Below are 27,122 nucleotides of genomic sequence, written 5' to 3'. Positions count from 1 at the left end.
ACATTATTGAAGGAAAGATGAATGGACAAATGTACCGAGACATTCTCGTAAAAAATCTGCTGCCATCTACGAGGATTATGAAAATGAAATGAGGGTGGACATTGCAGCAGGATAATGATCTAAAACATACTGCCAAGGAAACTCTCAATTGGTTTCAAAAAAATAAAATAAATAAAGCTGCTAGAATGGCCTAGCCAATCACCTGACTTGAATCCAATCGAAAATCTTTGGAAAGAACTCAAATTCAAGGTCCATAAAAGAAGCCCACAGAACCTTCAAGATTTGACGACTGGTTGTGTGGAGGAATGGGCCAAAATCACACCAGAGCAATGCATGCTACCAGTTTCTCCATACAGGCGGCATCTTGAAGCTGTCATTGCAAACAAAGGCTTTTGTACAACGCATTCAATAAATACCAGTTGGCGTGACATACTTTTTCCTTGTGTCATTTCACATTATTATACACAACTTAATTTCTGAGTTTATTTGTTCTACTTTCTTTGTATGTATGAATTACTTCTGGTTCTACTCGGCGGCACGGTGGCCGACTGATTAGAGCATCAGCCTCACAGTTCTGAGCACCCGGCCCCGCCTGTGTGGAGTTTGCATGTTCTCCCCGTGCCTGCGTGGGTTTTCTCCGGGCACTCCGGTTTCCTCCCACATCCCATATCATGCATTAATTGGAGACTCTAAATTGTTCGTAGGTGTGAATGTGAGTGCGGATGGTTGGTTGTATGTATGTGCCCTGCGATTGGTCAAACAATCAAACAAAACATTACATGACAGAAATAATGGGTGCTAACTTACTGTAATTAAATTACGTTATTTTTAATTAAATTACTTCACCCATTTACTTAATTGGAGACTCTAAATTGCCCATAGGTGTGAATGTGAGTGCGGATGGTTGTATGTATGTGCCCTGCGATTGGCTGGCAACCAGTTCAGGGTGTACCCCGCCTCCTGCCCGATGACAGCTGGGATAAGCTCCAGAATGCCCGCGACCCAAGTGAGGAGAAGCAGCTCAGAAAATGGATGGATGGATGGTGCTACTACTTCTATCTCGTGATATTTTCATGTGAAGAGCAACTTTGGAAATATATTTAATGGGAAAAATGGTGACGTGTTAAATAGTTATTTCAGCTGCCGTGTGTGTGTGTGTGTTCATCCATTTTCTGTACCTCATAAACTAAGTCAAAAATAACTCAGTAGTACATTTTTGGGGAAATATTTTTCAATTAATTATTTACAATCGTGATGAAAAATACTCATAAATTCTTTTTTATTTTCCGAAGTGATTTTTTTTCTGACCCTTCCCAGATGATGCAACATGACTGACGTCGTTTACATAATAACACGAATGCCTTCGTGCTGTTCGCAGAACAAGCTCACACTCTTTCAATTTCCACTTGTGCAGCACTTTCCCGGAAATGTAGTTAAACAGCATTTCCTGTAACGCTAACAAAATTGATAAAACATTCATTACTTCGATCAACTAAGGCTGGAACTTGACCATCAATTTAGAAAATGTAATTATCACACGAAATTGCACCAAGTGGGGTTATTTTACGAATGCGTCTGTAAAATAGACGATCTTTTTTTGCAAGCCTGATTCGCGCATGCTCACTCAATGTTTGGTTTCTGGTACACCACGTCTGAACGCGAGCAAGAGTTGACCAATCAGGAGCGGCCACACTGCTTGTTTGGCAACAACATTCGCTCTGGTCGCACTTGAGACGGTATTTGTACACCCGCCTATTTAACAGTCCAACTGTTGTAGACAAGTTTTGATTTTGACGGAAAATAATCTCCTTAGTTTCTTCTTTTTTTTTTTTTGCGTGTGTGTGACCGTAAAACTCAGTTTTTACGTACAGTGTGTTACGATATCGAGTCGTCGCTGGAACGTCAGCCCCAAAAGTGAGAAGTTGAAAAATGGACGTGGAGGACTCTCAACCGAAGACGATAACAATTCTCCTCAAAACACCCAGCCAGGCTGTGGAGGACCAAACAGTCGAAGGGGTCCATCTGAACTGGACGGTGAAAGACTTAAAGACGCATCTGTCGGCAGTCTATCCAACTAAACTGGTGAGTCTTTTGAGGCGTTGGCTAAAGTTAGCGGAAGCAGCTAACCCAGTGTTGGAATGTCAAGACGAGCTGCCTTCTTGGGTCGGTCAGGCTGACGCCAATAAACAGCCCTTCTGAACAGTTTCTGCCTCTCTCGACTTCCAGCCCCTACTAAATAACTTCATTCCCCCCACTAAATAAATGGGACAGACTAACTTCTTCATTCTAAATGGGACAGATTAACTTGCACTGCATCGTACTGAAAGCTGATAAATGTTGGCTACCTCATTTAAATACATTTAAAATATTAGATACTGGTCTCGGGCGGCACGTTGACCAACTGGTTAGCACATCTGCCTCAAAGTTCTGAGGACTCGGGTTCAGATCCGGCCTCGCCTGTGTGGAATTTGCATGTTCTCCTCCCACATTGCAGAAACTTGTATGGTAGGTTAACTGACTATTCTAAATTGGCCATCGGTGTGAGCGTGAATGATTGTTTGTCTATATGTGCACTGCAATTGGCTGGCGACCAGTTCATGGTGTACGCCCAGTGTGAAGAGGCCTTTAGATAAAGGTGGGAAGTAATGCGCTACATTTACTCCGTTACATTTACGCAAGTAACATTTTGGATAAATAGTTGTTGAGGTAGTTGGAGGCAACCATACTTTTTACTCGATACTATTACTCCGTCACAATGATCGACATCCCGCATGCTACTTTTATTTATCCATTAGTGTGTGCACGATATAGACTTGATCTTTCACTTCCGCATAGGGCGCATTGCGGCCAATCTAACGTGATTACCAGTGTCATTTGTCTCCACCAATCAAGGCAGTCACATGCCCGCACACAAACCCTACGTGGGACAATCAAAGTCATTCATTTTGAGGGGAAAAAAAACAGCGGCATAGTCTTCTTCCCATGGGCTCACCACCTGTGGGAGGGGCCATAGGGGTCGGGTGCAGTGCGAGTTGGGCGGTGGCGGAAGGCAGGGACCTTGGCGATCCGATCCCCGGCTACAGAAGCTGGCTCTAGGTACGTGGAACATCACCTCTCTGGCAAGGAAGGAGCCCGAGCTGGTGTGTGAGGTCCAGAATTTCCGACTAGATATAGTCGGACTCACCTCCACACACAGCTTGGTCTCTGGTACCAGTCCTCTTGAGAGGGGTTGGACTCTCTTCCACTCTGGAGTTGCCCACAGTGAGAGGCGCCGAGCAGGTGTGGGTATACTTATTGCCCATCAGCTCGACGTCTGTACGTTGGGGTTCACCCCGGTGGACGAGAGGGTAGCCTCCCTCCGCCTTCGGGTGGGGGGACGAGTCCTGACTGTTGTTTGTGCCTATGCACTAAACAGCAGTTCAGAGTACCCACCCCTTTTGGGGCCCTTAGAGGGGTTGTTGGAGAGCGCTCCCACTGGGGACTCCATCGTTCTGCTGGGAGACTTCAATGCTCACATGGGAAATGACAGTGAGACCTGGAAGGACGTGATTGGGAGGAACGGCCCCCCCGATCAGAACCCGAGCGGTGTTCTGTTATTGGACTTCTGTGCTCATCACGGATTGTCCATAACGAACACCATGTTCAAGCATAAGGGTGTCCACACATGCACTTGGCACCAGGACACCCTAGGTCACAGTTCGATGATTGACTTTGTGGTCGTTTCATCTGACTTGCGGCCACATGTCTTGGACACTCGGGTGCAGAGAGGGGCGCAGCTGTCAACTGCCCACCACTTGGTGGTGAGTTGGCGCCGATGGTGGGGGAAGATGCCGGTCTGACGTGGCAGGCCCAAACGTATCGTGAGGGTCTGCTGGGAACGTCTTACAGAATCCCCTGTCAGAAAGAGTTTCAACTCCCACCTCCGACAGAACTTTGCTCATGTTCCAGGGGAGGCGGGGGACATCGAGTTCGAGTGTACCATGTTCCGCGCCTCCATTGCTGAGGCGGCTGACCGGAGCTGTGGCCATAAGGTGGTCTGTGCCTGTCGTGGCAGCGATCCCCGAACCCTTTGGTGGACACCAACGGTGAGGGATGCCCTCAAGCTGAAGAAGGAGTCCTATCGGGCCCTTTTGGCCTGTGGGACTCCTGAGGCAGCTGATGGGTACCGGCTGGCCAAACGGAATCCAGCTTTGGTGGTCGCTGAAGCAAAAACTCTGGTATGGGAGGAGTTCGGTGAGGGCATGGAGAAAGATTTCCGGACGGCTTCGAGGAAATTCTGGTCCACCTTACGGCATCTCAGGAGGGGGAAGCAGTGCACCAACAACACTGTATAGTGGGAATGGGGCGCTGCTGACCTCGAGTCGGTGGGGAGAATACTTCATAGACCTCCTCAATTCCACCGACACGCCTTCCCATGAGGAAGCAGAGTCTGGGTTCTCTGAGGCGGGCTCTCCTATCTCTGGGGTTGACATCACCGAGGTGGTTAAAAAGCTCCTCGGTGCCAAGTCCCCGGGGGTGGATGAGATTCGTCCGGAGTTCCTAAAGGCTCTGGATGTTGTGGGGCTGTTCTGGTTTACACGCCTCTGCAACATCGCGTGGACATCTGGGACAGTGCCTCTGGATAGGCAGACTGGGGTGGTGGTCCCCCTTTTTAAGAAGGGGGACCGGAGGGTGTGTTCCAACTACAGGGGGATCACACTCCTCAGCCTCCCTGGTAAGGTCTATTCAGGGGTGCTGGAGAGGTGTGTCCGTGGGGAAGTTGAATCTCAGATCCAGGAGAAGCAGTGTGGTTTTCGTCCTGGCCGTGGAACAGTGGACCAGCTCTACACCCTCGGCAGGGTCCTCGAGGGTGCATGGGAGTTCGCCCAACCAGTCTACATGTGTTTTGTGGACTTGGAGTAGGCGTTCGACCGTGTCCCTCGGGGAGTCCTGTGTGGGGTGCTTCGGGAGTATGGGGTACCGAACCCCCTGATACGAGCTGTTCGGTCCCTGTACGACCGGAGTCAGAGTTTGGTCTGCATATCCGGCAGTAATTCGGACTCGTTCCCGGTGAGGGTTGGACTCCGCCAAGGCTGCCCTTTGTCACCGATTCTGTTCATAACTTTTATGGACAGAATTTCAAGGCTCAGTATTGCATCTCTGCTTTTTGCAGATGATGTGTTTCTGTTGGCTTCACCAAGCCGTGATCTCCAACTCTCACTGGAGCAGTTCGCAGCCGAGTGTGAAGCGGCTGGGATGATAATCAGCACCTCCAAATCTGAGACCATGGTCCTTCGTCGGAAAAGGGTGGCGTGCACTCTCCAGGTCGGGGATGAGATCCTGCCCCAAGTGCAGGAGTTCAAGAATCTTGGGGTCTTGTTCACGAGTGAGGGAAGATTGGAACAGGAGATCGACAGGGAGATCGGTGCAGCGTCTGCAGTGATGCTGACTTTGTATCGGTCCGTTGTGGTAAAGAAGGAGCTAAGCCGAAAGGCAAAGCGCTTGATTTACCGGTCGATCTACGTTCCTACCTTCACCTATGGTCACGAGCTGTGAGTCGTTTCCCGAAAGAACAAGATCCCGGATACAGGCGGCCGAAATGAGTTTCCTCCGCAGGGTGTCCGGGCTCTCGCTTAGAGATAGGGTGAGAAGCTCGGTCATCCGGGAGGAGCTCAGAGTACAGCCGCTGCTCCTCCACATTGAGAGGAGCCAGATGAGGTGGCTGGGGCATCTGATTCGGATGCCTTCCGGACACCTCCCCGGTGAGGTGTTCCAGGCACATCCCACCGGGAGGAGACCCTGGGGACGACCCAGGACACGCTGGAGGGACTATGTCTTTCGGCTGGCCTGGGAACGCCTCGGTTCCCCCCGGAAGAGCTGGATGAAGTGGCTGGGGAGAGGGAAGTCTGGGCGTCCCTGCTAAAGCTACTGACCCCGCGACCCGACCTCGGATAAGCGGTAGAAAATGGATGGATGGCATAGTCTTAAATTGTCTCTCTCTCTCTCGCTCACACGCATACACACACACACACACACACACACACACTTCTCTATCAATAAGCTTCTTCATTAAGCCATTTCGGTGAATAAAGCAAATAATGTTTCTGAAGGCCCCAATGCACGTGTTGTTGTTTTTTGGGGGGCGGTTTAAGACTAAAATTCTGGCAGGTGTATGTGAATTCCCATATTATTATTTTATTTTATTTTAAATTCATGCTCTTTTTAAAAAAAAATAGAAGTTACTCACAAGTTACTTGTAGTTTTTTGACAGTACTTTCTTACTCTTACTCAAGTAAATATTTGGAGGACTACTATCTTACTTTTACTTGTCATATGATAAAGTAACAGTACTCTTACTTGAGTACAATATTTGGCTTCTCTGCATTTAGACGAACAAAAACAGCTTTCATGTATTGTAGTATGTCTGGCATTGTCTGCCCAAACATTGACATTTCAGCCCACTCATAACTTGAGAAAACATCTTGCAGTAAATTGCCGATGTGTTGTTGTAGTTTTGGCTGTGCATTCACACACACAGCAATATCAGAATTTGCACGTTCACATTTTATTTTATTGATGTTCATGCTATGGTTAATAAATAAATCTGAAGTTACTACTTGAGTAATTACTTCACTGTATACTTTTTACTCTCAAGTAATTTTTTGCAAGACTACTTTTTACTTTTACTTGAGTCACATTATTGTCACGTAACAGTACTCTTACTTCAGTACAATATTTGGCTATTCTACCCACCTCTGGAGCATACATCCACTATCGCTGCTCTTAACGTTTAAGTAACATTTTTGCTCATCAGATCAGCCAATGTCGTATTTGTTGCACTGGTCTTTTGTATTTTCACGGTGAGGTGCTACGGGTCGTGCCCCTGGTGGTGGTCCCAGCGGAACCGCGAAGCACACGTAACGTCGGCGACGAGCTGAACCGCTAGTCCATCTTGTATTCATTAGGAAACGCGCCTACAATTATCTAATTAGTTTAGGGATGTTAATGTTAAATGTATTAAGCAATGGACCGATGTTGGGGATTATGTCACAACACAGAATCAACTAACTTCAAATTCAGAAATGGCCAATAAAAACAGAAAAATATTGTACTTAATATTTTCCTAGCGGATGCATTTGGGATTCACCTTTGAAGTTTGTAATAGTGAAAAAAGAAGTGAACCAGACTGATTTTTGTCAATTCTTTTCCAGAATGAGAGTGATTAAAGAGGAGGATGCTATTAATTGTGGCACAGTTTGACGCAGACATCAGGTGCAGGTGGAGATGGGCCTGGCTCAAGTTGGAGGCCAGAACAAAAAAGAAAAGAAATGAGGCAAATTTAATTTTAATCTTAAGAAAATTTATTTTGCCTTATTGTACTCTTCACTCTTCAGAGTCTTCCAGATTGCTTAATTTATGTTAAAATAAAAGGAAATTCTCTGTGTGGGCCCGGGGGATCCCCACAGAGACCCCCACAATGTTTTTTTGTTTTGGTTTGTTTTTCTTTGTCACTTTTGTCATGCCTTTGGTGTTTGCATGTCTGGATTATATTGTGCAAGTAGAATAATTTTGTGACTTTTCAATGCACAATATATTGCTTAATCAATCTGCTATGAAATCAAGTAAATGAACTGACCCTGCAGCAATACCATTGTCAGGTGTTTTTTCACATCCAATAAAAGGTCAAATCAAAACAAACATTTACAGTTGTGCTCATAAATTTGCATATCCTGGCAGAATTTATGATTTCATGGCCATTTTTCAGAGAATATGAATGATAAAACAAAAACTTTTCTTTCACACATGGTTAGTGCTTGGTTGAAGCCATTTATTATCAAACCAACTGTGTTTACTCTCTTTAAATCATAATGAAAACAGAAATGACACCAATAACCCTGATTAAAAGTTTATATACCCCAGTTTTTAATAGTCTATTTCCCCCTTTAACATGAATGACAGCTTGGAGTCTTTTGTGGTAGTGGTCGAGTGGCTCAATGATATTGACGTCAGGAGACTGAGATGGCCACTCCAGAACCTTCAATTTATTCTGCTGTTGCCAATGACAGGTCGACTTGGTTTTGTGTTTTGGATCATTATCATGTTGGACTATCCAAGTACGTACCATGCGCAGCTTCCGGGCTGATGAGTGCAAATTTTCCTCTAGTATTTTTTGATAAATGCTGCATTCATCTTGCATTCATCTTGCCATCAATTTTGACCAAGTTTCCCATGCCTTTGTTGCTCACACATCCCCAAAACATCAGCGATCCACCTCCATGTTTCATAGTATGAATGGTGTACCTTTCATCATAGGCCTTGTTGACTCCTCTCCAAATGTAACGTTTATGGTTGTGGCCAAAAAGTTAAATTCTGGTCTCATCAATCCAAATGATTTTGTTTCAGAAGTTTTGAGGCTTATCTCTGTGCTGTTTGGCCTATTGTAAGCGTGATTTTTTTTTTTTTTTTTTTTTGTGTGGCATTGGTGTGGTGTAATGGCTTTCTTCCGGCGAGTCGACCATGCAGCCCATTTTTCTGCAAGTGCCTCCTTATTGTGCATCTTGAAACATCCACACCATTTTTTTTGAGTGTTCTGTATTTCAGCTGAAGTCATCTGTGGGTTTTTCTTTGCATCTCAAACTATTTTCCTGGCCGTCGTGGAAGAAATGTTGGTTGGTCGACCTTATCGTGGTTTGATTTCAACAGAATCTCTCATTTTCCACTTCTTAGTTTGTACACTGCTGATTGGCATTCTCAGTTCCTTGGATGTCTTCTTATATCCCTTTCCTGTTGTATACAGTTGAATTACCTTTTACCACAGATCTTTTGACAATTCTTTTGCTTTCCCCATGACTCAGAATCCAGCGATGTAAGTGCATGGGTCTGCCAGGAGCCCAGAAACTCACTGAACCTTTATACACACATTGATTACAAGCAGACAGATCACAGGTGTGGATGGTTACCTTTAGCAGCCATTCAAACCCATTTGTGTCAACTTGTGTGCATGTTATCAGGCCAAAATCTCAAGAGTATGTCAACTTTTGATCAGGGTCATTTGTGTAGTTTCTGTTGTCATTATGATTTAAAAAGCATAAACACAGTTTTTTGACAATAAATGGCTTCACCCAAGCACTAACCATAAGTTGCGGTTTTTGTGTTATTATTCATATTCTCGAAACAAAAAAATGGCCAAGAAATCATTAATTCTGCCAGGGTATCTAAACTTATGAACACAACTGTATCTCCAGCATGTCACTGAGAAAGTTATCATCATACCATGCTGAGACAAAGCAGTCACATTTCAAATTCAGCAGCTCAAGCAAGAATTAAGTTCCAATATATTGAAAAATGCAGTAATGTAATTTAGGGGCATAGTCATAGTCTTGGATTTGCTTCATATGAAAAGTGCCATGAGATAACTTTAGTTGTGAATTAGTGCTATATAAATTGGTATCAATCAGTCAAATTTTCATACACTAAAAATGCAATACAAAGTGCTTTACAGAGATAAAAGTTAAATTAAAATTGCAAAAAATATACAGAAATCCACCCCTCCTATCCCCACATAAACACACCCATACAAAGACACATAGCAGATATTGACTAATAGTGTAGAGAAGAGAAGGAAGAAAGGCCATGAAATTTTAGTGTGTGGGGAAAATTGTGTGATTTCAGATTGTTGGTGTCAAACTTAAGGCACTGGGGCCATAATCCAGCCTGCCATATCATTTAATGTGGCCCGTGCAAGCAAATCATGTGCGCCTACTTCATGTTCTTCTGGACCAAAATTTTTATATTGTCTTCACTTTCAATAAAGCATTTTAAAATGTGAACGTTAGTAATGAGGCAGGCAGATGTATGGTGTACCACTTTCAATTGTACGAAAACAGATGCACAAAAACTGGGGCAAACTTTTGGCAAAAAAAAAAAAGTTGAAAACCTATTTCTACAAAAACTGGCAGATGAAAACCGAGGTTCCACTGTTTAATATATAATGATATGACGATTATATACATTTATATGGTTCCACGGTCATAAATGTCCCTCTGAGGGAAACCATAACTACATTGTGGCCCGTGACAAAAATTAGTTTGACACCCCTGGTTTCGAACCAACCTGCATTCGGTTGTGGTAGGTACTGTAAAACCGACTTTATTTTCTTTTTGTTTGTTTCCATTAGGCTGAGAGTGACCAGAGGCTAATCTATGGTGGCAAACTTCTACCCGACCATCTTCACATAAGAGAGCTCTTCGCACAGGTATGTATGCGTTAGTATTTGTTTGGTCTGCGCATACTGATACAAGCTGCAGTTAACTATTCAACGTTTTGCCTGGGTAGTTCCTTGCTTAAAAAGTGTATGACACAAGTGGAACCTTGGAAAATATCATAATCAAATCAAACTTTATTTATAGAGCACTTTTCATACAATGATGTGGATCTGAAAGTAGGCTTTACACTATCAGGATTTTTGGGGCCGATCACCAAGTTTAAAAAAATTATCACCGATCCAATCACAAGATGGAGGAATGTGTCTATTTAAATAACCTGTTCATTTACTGTATATATACTTGTGTACTTAATTGCTCAAAAAATTATATTTACTATAAATAATGTATCTTTGTTCCTCTATTTATGCCAGTAAGGCATAGTGACAGACAGAACAAATGAATGGTCTTCTATTAGATGGCAGGAAGTAAATACAGTAAATAATGTATCCACTTTTTGTGCCATATTTGTTTGTTGGTGTGCCGTGAGATTTTTCAATTGTAAAATATGTGCCTTGGCTCCATAAAGGTTGGATATCACTGCTCTAGTCAGATCGTGTATTCTAATCAGTCAGGTCAAACAAACATTACATGACAGAAATAATGGGTGCTAACTTACTGTAATTAAATTACGTTATTTTTAATTAAATTACTTCACCCATTTACTTAATTGGAGACTCTAAATTGCCCATAGGTGTGAATGTGAGTGCGGATGGTTGTTTGTTTCTATGTGCCCTGCGATTGGCTGGCAACCAGTTCAGGGTGTAGCCCGCCTCCTGCCCGATGACAGCTGGGATAGGCTCCAGCACGCCTGCGACCCTAGTGAGGAGAAGCAGCTCAGAAAATGGATGGATGGATGGATACTTCACCCACACTGAAACTTTAGAGCATGATTCGACAGAACGGCGGCATGTTTACGTCCAACCATTCGTGATACCGCTAGCTTGCTAGGCTATATAACATTTTATTGCCTGCTTGTGAGCCGTATCGTATTAAAAGTACATACCTCAAGCAAGCCTTAAACAAACGTCCTGTCCTGAGCACCGGTGACCACCATAACACGTTTTTCCCCATTTTGTCCTTCTCATACAAAGTCGGCGCGATCCACTTGTCGTCGCCACGGTAACGAGTGTATCGCATTTGAGTTGACAATATAAAGCCCAATGATTGTAAAAAATGAGATGCGGTAGTATCGGAATACAAGACAGTGCAATAGTGAAAGAGCAAATTTGTCTTGTAGTTTGATCCGGGCATTACGCGTTGTCTGTTCCACACCGCCCTCATTTTAAAAATAACTATTGGCCGTCAGATATTTCCAATACTACGTCAAAAGACGTGACAAAGCTAAAAATAAACTAGCTTTTGGTTTTAAATATACTGTGCACGTGGCGGGGTGGAGTAAATGTCTTTTGCGGAGCGGATCAATGACGTCATTGATCGGATCGGCGAATTATGACAAAGCCGATCAGCGCTTCAAAGCCATGTAAAATAAGATGTGATGGACTTGGGTAAATTGAATCCTCTCTCGATCTGATATATTTGGTTTTGTTCAGATGGCTCAATTGTTCTGTGTAACTCTTTCAATGTCTTATGACTACACTATACTATATACAAACATAATAAGCCCCGAACTCTTCGGTATTCAGGTTGGTATTTTCATGATCAAGAGAATTTAAATTAAGGTGTGATGAAAGTGATGAAAAACAGCCTGTTTTTTTTTTTTTAAACACAGCTGCCTAATGTGTCTCTTTGCTTTCTCAGACAGATCCCATTCCTACACTGCATCTAGTCTTTGCTGCTAAGATGCAACCCAAAGCACATCTGGGAGCAAGACCAAAGGTGAGAAAGTTAGAGTAGAGGTGGGTGATCGGGAGGGGATCAAAATCTTTTGTTTATTTTAATTGTACGATAATGATAATTTGACGATATCCTAAAAAAATGGTGTAAGTTTGTGCTTGCGTCCCAGGACAGTTATTGATGGACACAGTGTTTCAGAACAACAGCGCTTGTTTATTTTGTAAAGTGCTTCATACGTCTACTGCAAAACATTGCACAAGAATATTGTATGTCAATATTTACCAATTAATAACTTGCCAAATCAGGTTTGTGCAATAGTATTTTAGTTGCGCTTTTGTAACAAAACAAAAAAAATTAAGATGACATAAAAATGTAGACCTAACCTAATAAAATATTTTGAACCAAATAGATTTTGTTTTCGTCACTACAGCACACACTGAGATACAAATTTGGGTAGAACACTGAAGAAAGAAATGTAGTTGATGGTGTTCTTTATGTCTTGCCTCTTGGTTTGTCGTATGGTAAGTGTTTGCTAAATGACTTAGCGATTGTTTTCTGATAGTGTGCAGATTTACCTATTTGTCTTTAGTGGTAGTCATGCTTGTGGAATCCCAAAGTTTTACGTATTCCTAATACTCTGGCTTTGGAGGGTTACTTTAGAAATGTATTCCGATACCTTTACTAGTTACCTATGACGATGATGGTATGTGACGTCCTGACTGCGGAATCTTTTTTTTCCCCCAGTGACAACTTTAGCAGCTGGGATTGGTGATAGTGTTTAAATAAGTTAAGCAGTGGGTGATCAGTGACTGGGTAGTGAAATATTTACTTTCGGTGCAGCCGTAGGGCTATGCAAGCTAACTCATCCACTACCCTCACCAGCAGCCGCGATGACTTTGACAGCGCACAGTTTTCTTTGTAAATGTTACGCAAGATGAATAAATCCTCATTCATGCTGTGGTTAAAAAATCAGGTTACTCACTAAGTACTTAAGTAAAAGGTCATCCTCCAAAATATTTCTTAAGAGTAAAAAGTACAGAGTGAAAACATTACTCGTCACATTATTGTCAAGTAACAGTACGCTTACTTGAGTACAATGTTCGGCTACTCTATCCACTTATGGAGCGGACATCCTCTATTGCTACTCTTACGTTTAAGCAACATTTTTGCTCATCAGATCAGCCATTGTCGTATTTGTTGCACTGGTCTTTTGTACAACCCCAATTCCAATGAAGTTGGGACGTTGTGTTAAACAAATAAAAACAGCCTATATTGAAAGATAAGATATTTAATGTTCAAACGGATCAACTTTATATTGCTTTTAGCAAATAATCATTAACTTAGAATTTTATGGCTGCAACACGTCCCAAAAAAGCTGGGACAGGTGGCAAAAAAGAAATTTGAGGAATGCTCATCAAACACCTGTTTGGAACATCCCACAGGTGAACAGGCTAATTGGGAACAGGTGGGTGCCATGATTGGGTAGAAAAGGAGCTTCCCTGAATTGCTCAGTAATTCACAAGCAAAGATGGGGTGAGGTTCACCTCTTTGTGAACAAGTGCGTGAGAAAATAGTCAGTTTAAGTACAACGTTCCTCAATGTACAATTGCAAGGAATTTAGGAATTTCTTCATCTACGGTCCATAATATCATCAAAAGGTTCAGAGAATGTGGAGAAATCACTGCATTTAAGCGGCAAGGCCGAAAACCAACTTTGAATGCCCGTGACCTTTGATCCCTCAGGCAGCACTGCAGCAAAATCCGACATCATTGTGTAAAGGATATCACCACATGGGCTCAGGAACACTTCAGAAAATCAATGTCAGTAAATACAGTTCGGCGCTACATCCGTAAGTGCAACTTGAAACTCAAAGCAAAAGCCATTTATCAACAACACCCAGAAACGCCGCCGGCTTCTCTGGGCCCGAGCTCATCCAAGATGGACTGATGCAAAGTGGAAAAGTGTTCTGTGGTCCGACGAGTCCATATTTCAAATTGTTTTGGGAAATTGTGGACGTCGTGTCCTCTGGGCCAAATAGGAAAAGAACCATCCGCACTGTGATGGTATGGGGCTGTGTTAGTGCCAATGGCATGGGTAACTTACACATCTGTGAAGGCACCATTAATGCTGAAAGGTACATACAGGTTTTGGAGAAACATATGCTGCCATCCATCCAATGTCTTTTTCATGGACGCCTCTGCTTATTTTAGCAAGACAATGCCAAACCACATTCTGCAACGTGTTACAACAGCGTGGCTTCGTAGTAAAAGAGTGCAGGTACTAGACTGGCCTGCCTGCAGTCCAGACCTGTCTCCCATTGAAAATGTTTGGCGGATTATGAAGCGTAAAATACGACAACGGAGACCCTGGACTGTTGAACAGCTGAAGCTGTACATCAAGCAAGAATGGGAAAGAATTCCACCTACAAAGGTTCAACAGTTGGTGTCCTCATTTCACAAACGTTTATTGAATGTTGTTAAAAGAAAAGGTGATGTAACGCAGTGGTAAAACTGTCCCAACCTTTTTGGAACGTGTTGCAGCCATAAAATTCTAAGTTAATGATTATTTGCTTAAAACAATCAAGGTTATCAGTTTGAACATTAAATATCTTGTCTTTGTAGTGTATTCAATTACATATAGGTTGAACATGATTTGCAAATCATTGTATTCTGTTTTTATTTATGCTTAACACAACGTCCCAACTTCATTGGAATTGGGGTTGTATTATTCCGTTGAGGTGCTGAGGGTCGTGGCCCTGGTTGTGGTCCCAGCGGAACCGCGAAGCACACGTAACATTGGCGACAAGAGCTGATCTGCTAGTACATCTTGTATTAATTAGAAAACGCGCCTACAAGTATGTAATTAGTTTACGATGTTAATGTTAAATGTATTAAGCGACGGAGCAATGTTAGATGTCACAACACCGAATGAACCAATTTCAAATTCAGAAATGGCCAATAAACACGGAAAAAATACTGCACTTAATATTTTCCTGGAGGATGCATTTGAGATAAGCCTTTCAAGTTGGTAATAGTGAAAAATCATGTGAAACAGACAATGATTTTAGTCAATACTTTTCCAGAATGAGAGTGCTTAAAGAGGAGGATTCTATTCATGTGGCACAGCTTGAAGCAGGCATCAGGTATAGGTGGAGGTGGGCCTGGCTCAAGTTGAAGGCCAAAACAAAAAAGCAAAGAAATGAGGTTAATTTAATTTTAATCTTAAATTTGTAAATCAGTGTACACATTCTGTGTAAGTCAATGTTTTTCTGCGTGAAGAATGTTTTTTTATTTTGCCTTATTGTACTCTTCAGTCTTCCAGATTGCTTAATTATGTTAAAATTTAAAAACAAATCTCTGTGGGGGACTGGGTGATCCCCACAGATTCCTCCTGTTTTTTATTTATTTATTTTTTTGGGTCACCTTTTTCATGCCTTTGGTGTTTGCATGTCTGAAATTAGGTTAAAGAACCAGCCCAGCAGCATCCCTCTAGTCCAAGGCCCACGCCACCCCCTGCTTCTGCCAGTAGCACAGCAGAGCTAAGACAGAGGAGGCAGGCATCTTCAACTGCCACTCCAGTAAACACACACGCGCCATCACCACCCCCAGGAGTTCCTGCAGGGCCTGACGCAAACGTGTAAGAAAAAGTTTTTTTGTTTTGTTTGTTTTGTTTTGTTTTTGTTTTTTATATTAAAATGAAAGAAGTTTGTTTTTTGTAACATTGTCGCGGGGATCTCGTTTGATGTGCATCCCGCGTCCTAGATCCACAAAAATGATGAGGGACGCAAAACGTTTTGTGAATGTGCGTCCTCTGACGCACAACATTGTTTACCTACGTATGTGGGCAAGGCTCAAATTAAGCAGTCTCGCATCATAGTTTTCGGATCACAATTCACATTTTGCGCATCAAAAAACACGTTGAAAAGCAAAACTGCAAATCAGGTTTACCGCGAAGACGGAAGACCGCAGTGGCGTATATGACACAATGCGCTGATGTCACCGAAGCGTGGACGCGTAAGTGGAGCGTTCGACTGAAAAGCGCCAGGACAGCTGTTGCAAAATGCGAGAAACTAAGGTGAAGCGCAAATCGGTGAGTTTAATATTAGTCTACTAACATAACATTAGCTCTGCGGGCAACAGAGTGTCTCTTTGAATTATGAGGACGGTCGAATATGTGGCTTTTTATTTGTTTTTCTTCCTCTCCCGGACAAGGACAGTATCACGCAACCATAATAGTTCATATAGTGTCCTTTTTGCTCAATGTAGTCTCTGTGTGACGTGCGGCCAATCTGATGATCCATAAGTGGCAAAACCTGGAGTCATGTAGGTGAAAAACGTGGCAAATGTGGCCAGAGAGGAATAAGAGTCAAATGGATCATCATCATGTACCCAAACAGAGTAGGGTTGAGGTGAAGGGAAATGAAGGAAATGTTTTTCTCTTTAGAGGTTTCTTCATTTTAGTTTGAACAAATTGAACACTTCCAAAACTTGTAGTAGTACAAAGAATATTTGTCTTATTCCTAGTCAGCTGGTCTAAGCTCATACGTAAATGCATAGCCATGAAACTAATGTATTACTATGTCACAAAATGCAAAAATCCTAGCTGTTTAAGTGCAGATCCACAAAGGCTGTTCAAAGGCCTGGAAATCTGCTATTGTTACCCCTGTCTTTAAATCCGATGACTCAACTTCTCTGAATAACTACCGACCTATAAGCATTCTTCCGGCCATTTCCAAAGTTGCAGAAAAATGGGTGTCAGAGCAGATTGTCCATTATTTAATCAGCAGCTCCCCCTCTCTCCACGCCATGCAGTTTGGTTTCAGATCCAAGCATTCCACTGAAATGGCTACATGCCTCTTCATTGAGAAAATAAAATCTTCTCTCGACAAGGGTGGAGTTGTAGGGGCGGTGTTCTTGGACCTCAGGAAAGCTTTCGATACAGTAAATCACTCTGTTCTTCTTACCAAGCTCTCAAAATTTAACTTCTCTCGCAAAGCTGTGAGCTGGATTGAATCATATCTGCATGACCGAACACAATCTGTATCAGTTAACAACTGCAGATCAGAGTCTCTTAGGCTAACCTCTGGAGTCCCTCAGGGATCAATATTGGGCGCCCTTTTATTTAGTCTTTATATCAACGATTTGCCCACTGTTTGCTCTGAAGCAGAGTGCGTAATGTATGCAGACGACACAGTTTTCTTTGTTCATGGTCGCTCCAAAGATACTGTTGCTGCTAAACTCACTAATACAATGTCCTGTGTCACAACTTGGTTGCAGGAGTGCTGTCTACAGCTAAACGTTTCTAAAACTGTAGGCATGTATTTCACTAAAACAAATAGAGTATCACCTGACCCCGACATACTTGTTAATGGAGAAAAAATGCAAATTGTCAGCCAATACAAATATCTTGGGTTAATAATAGATTCACAGCTTTCCTTTAAAGCCCATATTGACAAATTGTGTAAAAATATCAAATTAAACCTCGCAAATTTTCGTGCAATTCGGAATGAAATGTCAACTGAAGCTGCAAAAATGTACCTGCATTCGATGATTCTTAGTCACTTTAACTATTGCATAACCAGTTGGTCCCAGGCTGGTCAGAATGCAAAAAAACCATTGGAAGTTTTGTACAAACAAGTAATTAAAGTGATGGATAAAAAACCAAAGCACTATCATCACTGTGCAATTTAAAAAAAAATACAGTCTTTTAAACTGGACCGTCTTCACATATTTGCAGATTTAAATTTGATTTATAAAGTACTGCATGATTTGGCCCCAGCTCCTCTGGCTGAGTTCATCAGCCAAAGAAACAGGTCTGAGCGTGTCACTCAAGGCTCTGTCAGAGGTGACTGTCTCATTCCTCTGCGCAGGAGCACTTTCAGTAAGTCAGCCTGGTCAGTGAGGAGCGCTGGTGAGTGGAACTCAGTACCTGAGGAGGTTAAACTGCTTACAACATACAAGGCCTTCACAAAAAAACTGAAAATGTGGCTAGTTAACACCTATAGCTGCCAACACTAAAAGACAAGTATGTTATGTTGTCTTTTTGTTATGATCAAAAAAATTATGGTTTTATTCTCTTTTAATAGTATAGTTTGATTATGTATCCTGTATTATATTGTCTTGTAGATGTATTTTACTGCTTTTTTACATCATGGCCAGGGGACTACAGATGAAAACTAGCCTTCTGGCTAATTCTGGCTTTTTTAACCATGTGTACTTCATGTGTTTTATGAAATTGCATTGTCCCCTTTCAAAAATAAACTGAAACTGATTAAACTGAAACTGGTAAGTTCCCACTGGGAGCTATTATTAAAAGTGAATATATGTGAAATGCCATTATGAATCAAAAGAAGGTTTTGAACAAACATAACCTCTAAAACGGTTCAGTTAAGATTTATTAAATAAAACTATGTATAATTGTTTGACACTTCATTGTCATGTCAAGATGCCAAACAGAAAAGGGGAAACTTTATTTTTCTTAAGTTCAGCACTTTATGTGAACACATAACTTTTAGATTTTTTTTGTTCTAAAAACATTTGCTGTTTTGGCATGCCTAAACACATAATATATTGATAGAGAGCAAGAGCAATAGATAACACAAATAATGTACAAACAGCATAAAAGATTCAAGAGTAACAACCATAATCTGCAATATAGTGGAACCGTGAAGCAAGAACCGCAATGTAACAGAGGAACAGAGGATTACTGTATCTGTATTCCGTGATGATAAATTTCAGGGACTCATTGCTCCAGGGTTGGGACTCCATGACGTGCATCACTGGACTCACATCGTCTCACGTGTAAAATGATCTATGTTGTTGTATATCAAACATAACCTTAGTCATTTAAATATTGTTATTACATGTTAAATTTCTTTAAATAGCCATTGTTAAACAATAGTCTTGGGTTTCACAAAATAATAATTATTATTTATTTTTAAGCCCATAATGTGACTTGTAGCAAGGTCTGTTTTATGACACTGGGGAGCAATTTGAAAAAGAAATTATGTTGTTAGATTTTTATGTTGCTTAAAACTGAGTGGCATGTTGATTCCAATATTGCAGTCAGTATTTTTTATAGCACGTCAAGTTTTTTTCTCCACAGTTTACCCTCCAGATAAGCAAAATTCCACTGAGTAGTTGTAAGACTTGCCAGCTGATTACGATTGGACTCATCTACAGCTACGTGGCAACTTGTTTGTGCAGTCACAATTGAGACAGTTTTCAAAGTTTGTAACTATTCCATCATTGGTGTTTTATTTACATAGGTATATATTTCCTTTGGTCCACTTTGTTCTCACTTTGTTCAAAAACCTGTCGTGATAGAGAAAAATTTCAAACCAGTTTTGGATTCTGCGCTCAAAAAACAGCTGTCAGGCCTAAGTCAACAAAAATTGCAAGGGGGCTGTATTTGTAAGCTGAAACGGGAAACGGGTGTTGAAACACACCACTGACCTGATTTGCATCCTGACAGGTGTTTCATACAAACAACTTGAGCCTTGTATAACATACATAATGTAACTTTTTTTTATGCCCGCTGTTTGATTTTTGTGGTAAAATAGTTATGCCCTCTGCTTGATTTTTGTGGCAAAAGGTTGCTGAAGCTAAAAATGCATATGGTGATTTGAGTAGATAATAATGATATGAATGATAATATAGGACTCCCTCATTTCTTCCTGCAGGCCTGGAACACCACAGATGACTCAACCAGCATTTCCAGGCTACTCTCTGTATAGCCCCCAACAACTTATGTGGCTCCAACATGTCTATGCTCGACAATATTACATGCAATAGTGAGTTTATGTTCTAGCACTTTAAACGGACCATTTACTGTTTTTACAAATATTGTCTGAAGTGCTGGAAATGTCCTTGGTCTGAAATAATCTTTTGTTTTATTGATAAAAGTCATGGGGGTCGCCGTCATGCATGATATGTAAGTGGGACATTCCCAACGATTTAAGATGTACCCGTAACAACAGTGGAAGAACCATTTAAAAATACACGTTAACTTTACTCTGGTGACCGTTACACAATAATCCCTCACTATGTTGCACATCTCTGATACAGTCAGCTTTATAGGGTATGATTTAAATGTGGCAGCAATGACTCACAGAAGATCAATTGGGCTCTTGTTCTTAGCAGGAAACAAAACCCTTACTATATCCTGTCAACGTACTATCTGCGGTGCCTGCACTGTCTGAGGTGCACATACGCAACGGGTCGGCCATCTTGATCACTAGCTATGGCAAAAACAGTAAGACAAAAAGGACAAAATAGCTATCGAAGCGAAAAGTCCGCTCGTAAAATTGGGTTACAGTTAGGTTTAAGGTTAGGATTAGGGTTTACGTGACAGTTAAGGTTAGGATTAGGGTGAGGGATGAGTACTACCTAGGTATTTTGTCCTCGTGTGGTTGCCGGAGCTAGTTGCGCATGTGCACAGGAGATCGCGCAGGCACTGCACATAGTGTCGTGACATATGCAATTTATACAATTGGTTAATCACCAAGTTGCTTGAGGGTGCATATAACATGACCGGAAAGTAACTGTTTAAAAAAACAAACCACAGTCAGGCTTTTATGAAATAAATTCACAAATACCAACGATAGCTCGATGAATAGCGAGTACACACGCTCATAACAATATTGACAGGAGCAAATGCAAATAAAGAGCAATGTTTTAGCTTGACTTTCTACATCACAGGAATACATTTTGGGTACCCATAAGGCTTTTTGCTGATTACATCAGTGTGAGCAATGGTGCAAATGGTTAACCCAGGAAATGGCCTGTTCACACCACGTCCGCATGGGCTGTTGTTCACATCACTCAAAGCAGGGCATGCCCATTAGGCACGTGCTTGTGTTGTGGGTGTGGATGGTGACCTCACTTGGAAAAATAAAATACCTGTACCGCTCTAAAGTGCAGTTTCACAAATTGGTATATATGAACCAAACAAACAAAATGTATATAGTATTTACAGTTCCCTCCAAAAGTATTGGACCGGCAAGGTCAAATCCTTTATTTTTGTTGTATACTGAAGACATTTGTGTTTCAGTTCAAAAGATGAATGAGACAAAAGTTCAGAATTCCAGCTTTTATTTCATGGTATTTACATCTAGCTGTGTTAAACAACTCAGGACAGAGCATCTTTTGTTTGAAGCCACCCACTTTTCAAGTGATCAAAACTATTGGAGCAGGCATTATTAAATTAACTTAAAGTGAATAACATTTGAATATTTGGGGACATAACCGTTACTTGGAATACCTGCATCAAGCCCGCGACCCATTGACTTCACCAGACTGTTGCATTCTTCATTTTAAATGCTTTTCCAGGCCTTTACTACAGCCTCTTTCAGTTCTTGTTTGTTTCTGGGGTTTCTCCATTCAGTCTCTTCTTCAGGAGGTAAAACGCATGCTCTATTGGGTTAAGGTCTGGTGAACCACTTGGCCAGTCTAAGACCTTCCATTTTTTTCCCCTTGATGAAGTCCTTTGTTGTGTTGGCAGTGTGTTTTGGGTCATTGTCTTGTTGCATGATGAAGCTTCTCCCGATTAGTTTGGATGCATTTTTCTGTAAATGGTTTTGTAAACTTCAGAATTCATTATGCTGCTACCATCATGACTTACATCATTAATAAAGTCGAGAGCGCGTTCCAGAAGCAGTCATGCAAGCCCAAGCAATGACATTACCTTCACCATGCTTCACATATGAGCTTCTTTGTTTTGGATCATAAGGAGATCCTTTCTTTCTCCATACTTTGGCCTTTCCATCACCTTGGTAGAGGGTAATCTTGGTTTCATCAGTCCAAAAAACTTTGTTCCAAAACTTTTATGGCTCATCTCTGTACTACTTTGCAAAATCCAGTCTGGCCTTCCGCTTCTTTTTGCTGATGAGTGGTTTGCATCTTGTGGTATGGCCCGTATATTTCTTCTCTTCGAACAGTGGATTGTGATACTGACTGTTGTCTTTGGGTGTTTCTTCACAGCTCTCAAAATGTTTCTGTCATCAATTCCTGTTGATACCCTTGGCTGACCTGTTCGATGTCTGTTGCTCAGTACACCAGTATTTTATTTTTTTTCAAGACATTCCAAATTGTTGGAATGTCAGGAAGTCCTCAATTTACTAACGAGTTCCGTTCCTACGCTGGCGACGTAACCCAGATTTCCGCGTAAGTCAGATTTCACCGTTAGTCGAAATTTACGTCGAAGTACTTCGTATAAAGAAACTAAAATACATTAAAATAAAAAAAAAATAAGATGCTGTATTTACCATTACTGCTGAGAGGTGGATGGAGAAGGAGGGGAGGCTGTGAGAGCTATTGCTGCCCGGGCCTGCGGGCTCGGATCGCCCCTGTCACAGGGCCGCTGCCGCGTGGAGGCCGGGCGCTCGCGCCCTTCCTCCGCTCCCCACACAACTTGTCGCGCGTTCTGAGGAAGCATGTGCAGGTTCTACTGGCCACTATGGTGCTGGGGACAAAATGCCGGACGAGGCACGGGCGTCGAAACGTCGTAGGTCGATTATGTCGTAACTCGAGGACTTCCTATATTGGCTATACCCAATGTTTGTGCAATAGCTCTGATCGATTTTCCCTATTCTCTCAGCTTCAAAATGGTTTACTTTTCTCTCATGGACCGCTCTTAACAGCAAATGCAGTTTTCAGAGGTGAAACCCAAAGCCGAAAACAAACACAATCTAATGGTTAAACAATCAGTCTAAAAGGCTACACCTGAGCAACTAGAAACACCCATCAGTCACATGTTCCACCACTTTTGCCCACTTGAAAAGTGGGTGGCTTCAAACAAAAGGTGTTCTGTCCTGAGTTGTGAGTCTAAATGTGAATACCATGAAATGAAAAAAACAACTTTTTGTCTCACATTAATTTTTTTATCTTAAACGCAGATATCTTCAGTATAGAACAACAAAAAAAGGAATTGACCTTGCTGTTCCAATACTTTTGGAGTTGACTGTAATAAATAATTGATTGCTACTTTGCAGATGTAATTTACTGTAGGGGTTTTCTGGAATTTAAACCCTGTGATAAATGAGGGTTTACTGTAGTTATAGGTGGGTGGTAACTTTGACTAGTTCTGATCATACTAATGTGTTCTACCATCAGCCAAGCAGCTATGGCAGCAGCTGGCACCGGCCCCTCCATAGTACCTCCAACTGTTGTCCATCACCCTCCTGTACCCGCCCACCAGGTACCTGTACCAGCACCCATTGCCAATCAGAACCCCATCGACAATCTGCAACCAGCCAACCCGAACCCAGCACAGGATGGTGCGTTCATTGACGCAGGCGTAGCCAATCAGAATATGCGAATGAATGCTCAGGGTGGCCCTGTAGTGGAGGATGAGGAAGACATGGAGCGAGACTGGTTGGACTGGTTGTACTCCGCCGCGAGACTTGGTGTTCTGCTCATGATTGTATACTTCAACTCCAACCTGAGTCGCTTCCTTCTGGTGATGGGCACCCTCTTCCTCATGTACCTGTGAGTCTACTCTGTTAACCTTACCTATGCAGGCACGCACATTATCTTCCTATAATCCTAAATTGTGTTAAACAAGGACATCTAATCTGTTAAATTTGATCACATACTGTAATTTCTCGTGTATTATATGCTCTCAAATATAATGCGCACAATCAAAGTTGACCCCAAAAAAATCTTCTGCCCATACATAATTTACACTGACTTTAAATCATATGTGCAGATGCTTATGTTTTGTTTATTCTTATTTCCTTTGGGAAAATTTTAATATATAGTACGTTCAGCTACAAGAAATAGTAACAATATTATGATTCATTTACATCTAAATAATGTAATTAATATTGAGGCAGTGGTGCACTCAAAAGTTAATGTTTTAACAGTGTGGCTTTATGCCTAGATCAAACTATAGGATTTTAGCCCCGATATTGGCCCGATGAGCTATCGCGGCTGATTTCCCAGATCAGGCCTGACATATTTTGCCGAGAACGACAAAACTTCTTGTAGTGTGACTAGGGCTGGGCATCATTTGAATTTGAGCAATTCTGGTCCCGATTTCGGTTCCTTATTTCAATTCCGGTTCTTATAGGGGCGTGGGTAAAAAAAAGTTGGCATGGTTTAAATAAAGGGTGTCCAAATTATGAACATCCATTTTCTTAGCAGCCCGCAGCATAGACTAAAATGAACATTTGACTCAGGGTTCTTTATAACCAGTATCAATATCAAACCTGTGAACTAAAAGGCAATGTGTGTGGAACTAACTCAATTGACTTAATATTTATTAATTAATGTTTCAGCTAAAAGTTAAATATAGCATTGTTACAATAGTTATTTGGGACTGTTTTATCACATTAAATGGTTTATATGTGCAAGTTTTAACTTGACTTCCTGTTTTAAGCTTGTAGCCTTTTATCTTGAAGGGTATGCACCGCATACAACATCAGCATTTTGGCACAAAAAGTAACTTCACATGGCACTGGTGATTTTTTTTTTAATCTATTTTTTTAATGAATGGAACAAAATGCTACAAAACGATTTCTTTCCCACCGATGAGGCACAAGGTTAGTTTGTGATACTGTGAGACCTTTATGTGAATTTTCTCCCAATTCATTGTGATGTAAAGTTGATACGGTTAAGTTCTAGCTCAGTGTTAAGTTGTTGTTTTTTTTCTTCCTGTCATTGGCTCTTAGGTTGGTTTGAAGACTAAAATAAACCCTAAAAACCATCAGTGCAAAAGTGCAACCAACCGTTTACTTTGTTAGTGGTCTCAATGTCGGCATAGCTGTATTTTATAGTTTCACTTACCCAATTTAGTTGACGTCACTGAATCTCCGCGCAGTGTAGGCTGAGGCTCGGAGCGCTTCAGACGCTACACATCAGGAAAGCCTCATTTGCACAATATAATCTTATTCCAAGTGTTGCACTGAGGTGACTGGTCATTCATTTTAACAAAGTTAAGACCCACTTTTGTTCGCCGCCGCCCCCGTTGAGCACAATTACTTCTTTGTGAGGGTTCTTCTACGTTGGTTTACGTCGCTTCTTTGTTGGTTTTCGCCACTTCTTCGGGGCCGGCGGAGTAGGCATCAAAACTGGGAACCGAAATGTTCATCATTTTGCACCAGTCGTGAAAGTGATAGATATCAAGATTGACCTGCTGAATTGTCACTGTGCAAAGCATGTTTGTGGTTCATATCAGTGATGTGCTGGAAGGAGAACTTCTTCCTTAAAGCCAGATAGTTTTAACATTAACTTGCCCTACTGCCTCAATATTTATTACATTAGTTAGATGTAAATAAATCATAGTGTTCATGATGTATACTTAAATTGTTTGTTACCTTTCGATTAAATCAGTTGGCGTAATTTGAAAAGGCGCACTTGTCTTGCATGTTGTCAAATGTAAATCGTAGACTCAAAGTGTTCAAAGAAATCAACAAATGATGACGTATGTACGTATGACAAATGCAAGTGTCATGGCAATGGGTTTAAAACATAACCGTTTTTCTCTTTTTAAATACATTTGCAATTCTAAAGACAGGTTTTAGCGTTGTTAGAATGGTTGTACTGTACATCGAGAGTGAAAATAAATTATTTTGGCATAAAGCTGCACTAAAATGTGACTTGTTTCATGCACTGACTTGGCTTGACTGTAGCGCCATGTTATTCTCGAGAACTAATGATAGCAGTGTTATCGTTTCCATGACAGTTCTGAATTGAGAAAATGTCAGTGTGGCCAGGTGTCTATCTTCATGGGTGACTGTTATCATCACTTCTGACCAGGTTGATCATGTCCTGCAAATATTTGTTTTGTATTATATAGCCCAAACCCAGAAGAATCATTTGGTCGCGTAATGAGACATTTGGCTCTTATATTTTCAATTTTTGGCCTATCGTGCTCTCAACAGGTCTTCAACATCATTTTGATAAAGTTGATAAGTAAATAAGTTAATTATTTTTTTTTTTTGGTACAGTCACACTGCAGGCTGGTTCCCCTTTAGAAGGCGAGAGCAGATCCAAGGACCCAACCACCTGCAGCCCCCTGAAGTCCAGCACAACGAGGAGAATGAGAACAGAATCCCAAATCCTGTGTGTTAAACTACTATTTATGTTGACTTGAACCATTGTAATAACAAACTAATTATTATTTTAAATACACATAGTATTATTATATTGTTTTTTTAAATAATAAGAATAAAATTATTATGATTATTGAAACCCTTTGTCATGTCTTCTCAGGTCGCTGAGCTCGCTGAAGGACAGAGGGAACTCTCTGCTGATGCTGAAGGATCAGATGAACGTGAGCCAGTGACAGCTCTTTTGGTGCCTCCACACAGGGTGTCAGTCATGTGGACAGCCTGGGTTTTTTTCAAAACATTTTTCTCCTCGCTCATACCTGAGGTTCCTCAGGACATGGCCAACTGATCTGCTCGGACAGACCATCCCCAAGCAGACCTGAGGTGTAGTTACCCATGGAGTGGTTCTTTTTGACGGTGGAAGAAAAACTTCGTGTACCAAAACAGCAGCATTATGTACACAGGTATGAGAGACTGGAGCCAGCCTAGTGGGACAGAATGTTGGGCTGGAGCAGTCATGTAGTTCTTTAATAAAGAACAGAAATACAATATTGAAACCAAACCTAAATCCTGCAGTACAAAATCACATTTATTTTGTTATTTGAAATTGGGGTGGAGAAAGTTCCACATTGATTGAATTCTTGCTTCACAAGGTCTTGTGATGCTCCAAGCTGTTAAAAGAAAGTCTACCCATTGGCCTCTCCATCTCTTTGAACTTACAATAATTGTCTCATTCACACATGTGCCAAAGTTAGATGGTGTGGAAAACCAAGCTAAACCTTTTTATTTTGTGTATTTTTTCTGCATGCTTAAATGATCAGATGCAATTACGCCATGTATTGTCTGTATAGCAGGAAAAAAAGCATTTGGTTGGGGTGAATTAAAGTTCATTTTATCACCTTGTTCAGAATTAATCCAAGCAGTTTAAAGTGACAAGTTGACTGACTGGATACATAAACATACTACACATACTAAATCTACACAAAGAGAAGAAATACTGAAATGCAAATCAGTCCAGCATGTCCATTCCAGAC

The 27,122-nt window shown here is 41.5% G+C and overlaps 1 protein-coding gene across 3 annotated transcripts; it reads left to right on the top strand.

Annotated features, from left to right (window-relative positions):
• The first annotated feature begins 1,610 nt into the window (after positions 1-1,610).
• Positions 1,611-26,991, top strand: herpud1 (homocysteine-inducible, endoplasmic reticulum stress-inducible, ubiquitin-like domain member 1). 3 transcript variants are annotated; one of them, XM_061773770.1, is made up of 9 exons: positions 1,611-1,736; positions 1,859-2,082; positions 10,157-10,234; positions 12,003-12,080; positions 15,499-15,674; positions 19,720-19,830; positions 23,150-23,524; positions 25,987-26,101; positions 26,252-26,991. In XM_061773770.1, the coding sequence occupies exons 2-9, from the start codon at positions 1,930-1,932 to the stop codon at positions 26,435-26,437; spliced, it is 1,272 nt and encodes a 423-aa protein (XP_061629754.1). In that variant the 5' UTR covers positions 1,611-1,736; positions 1,859-1,929; the 3' UTR covers positions 26,438-26,991. The 3 variants fall into 3 exon arrangements, with proteins under 3 accessions (XP_061629754.1, XP_061629755.1, XP_061629753.1); XM_061773771.1 differs by having other exon boundaries at positions 1,615-1,736; positions 1,872-2,082; XM_061773769.1 differs by having other exon boundaries at positions 1,662-2,082.
• Positions 26,992-27,122: the final 131 nt, after the last annotated feature.

The sequence above is a fragment of the Phyllopteryx taeniolatus genome, chromosome 5 (genome assembly GCF_024500385.1).
Source record: "Phyllopteryx taeniolatus isolate TA_2022b chromosome 5, UOR_Ptae_1.2, whole genome shotgun sequence".
Lineage (NCBI taxonomy): Eukaryota > Metazoa > Chordata > Actinopteri > Syngnathiformes > Syngnathidae > Phyllopteryx > Phyllopteryx taeniolatus.
Note: the sequence above shows the minus strand (reverse complement) of the source record. Positions and strands in the feature narration are given on the sequence as shown.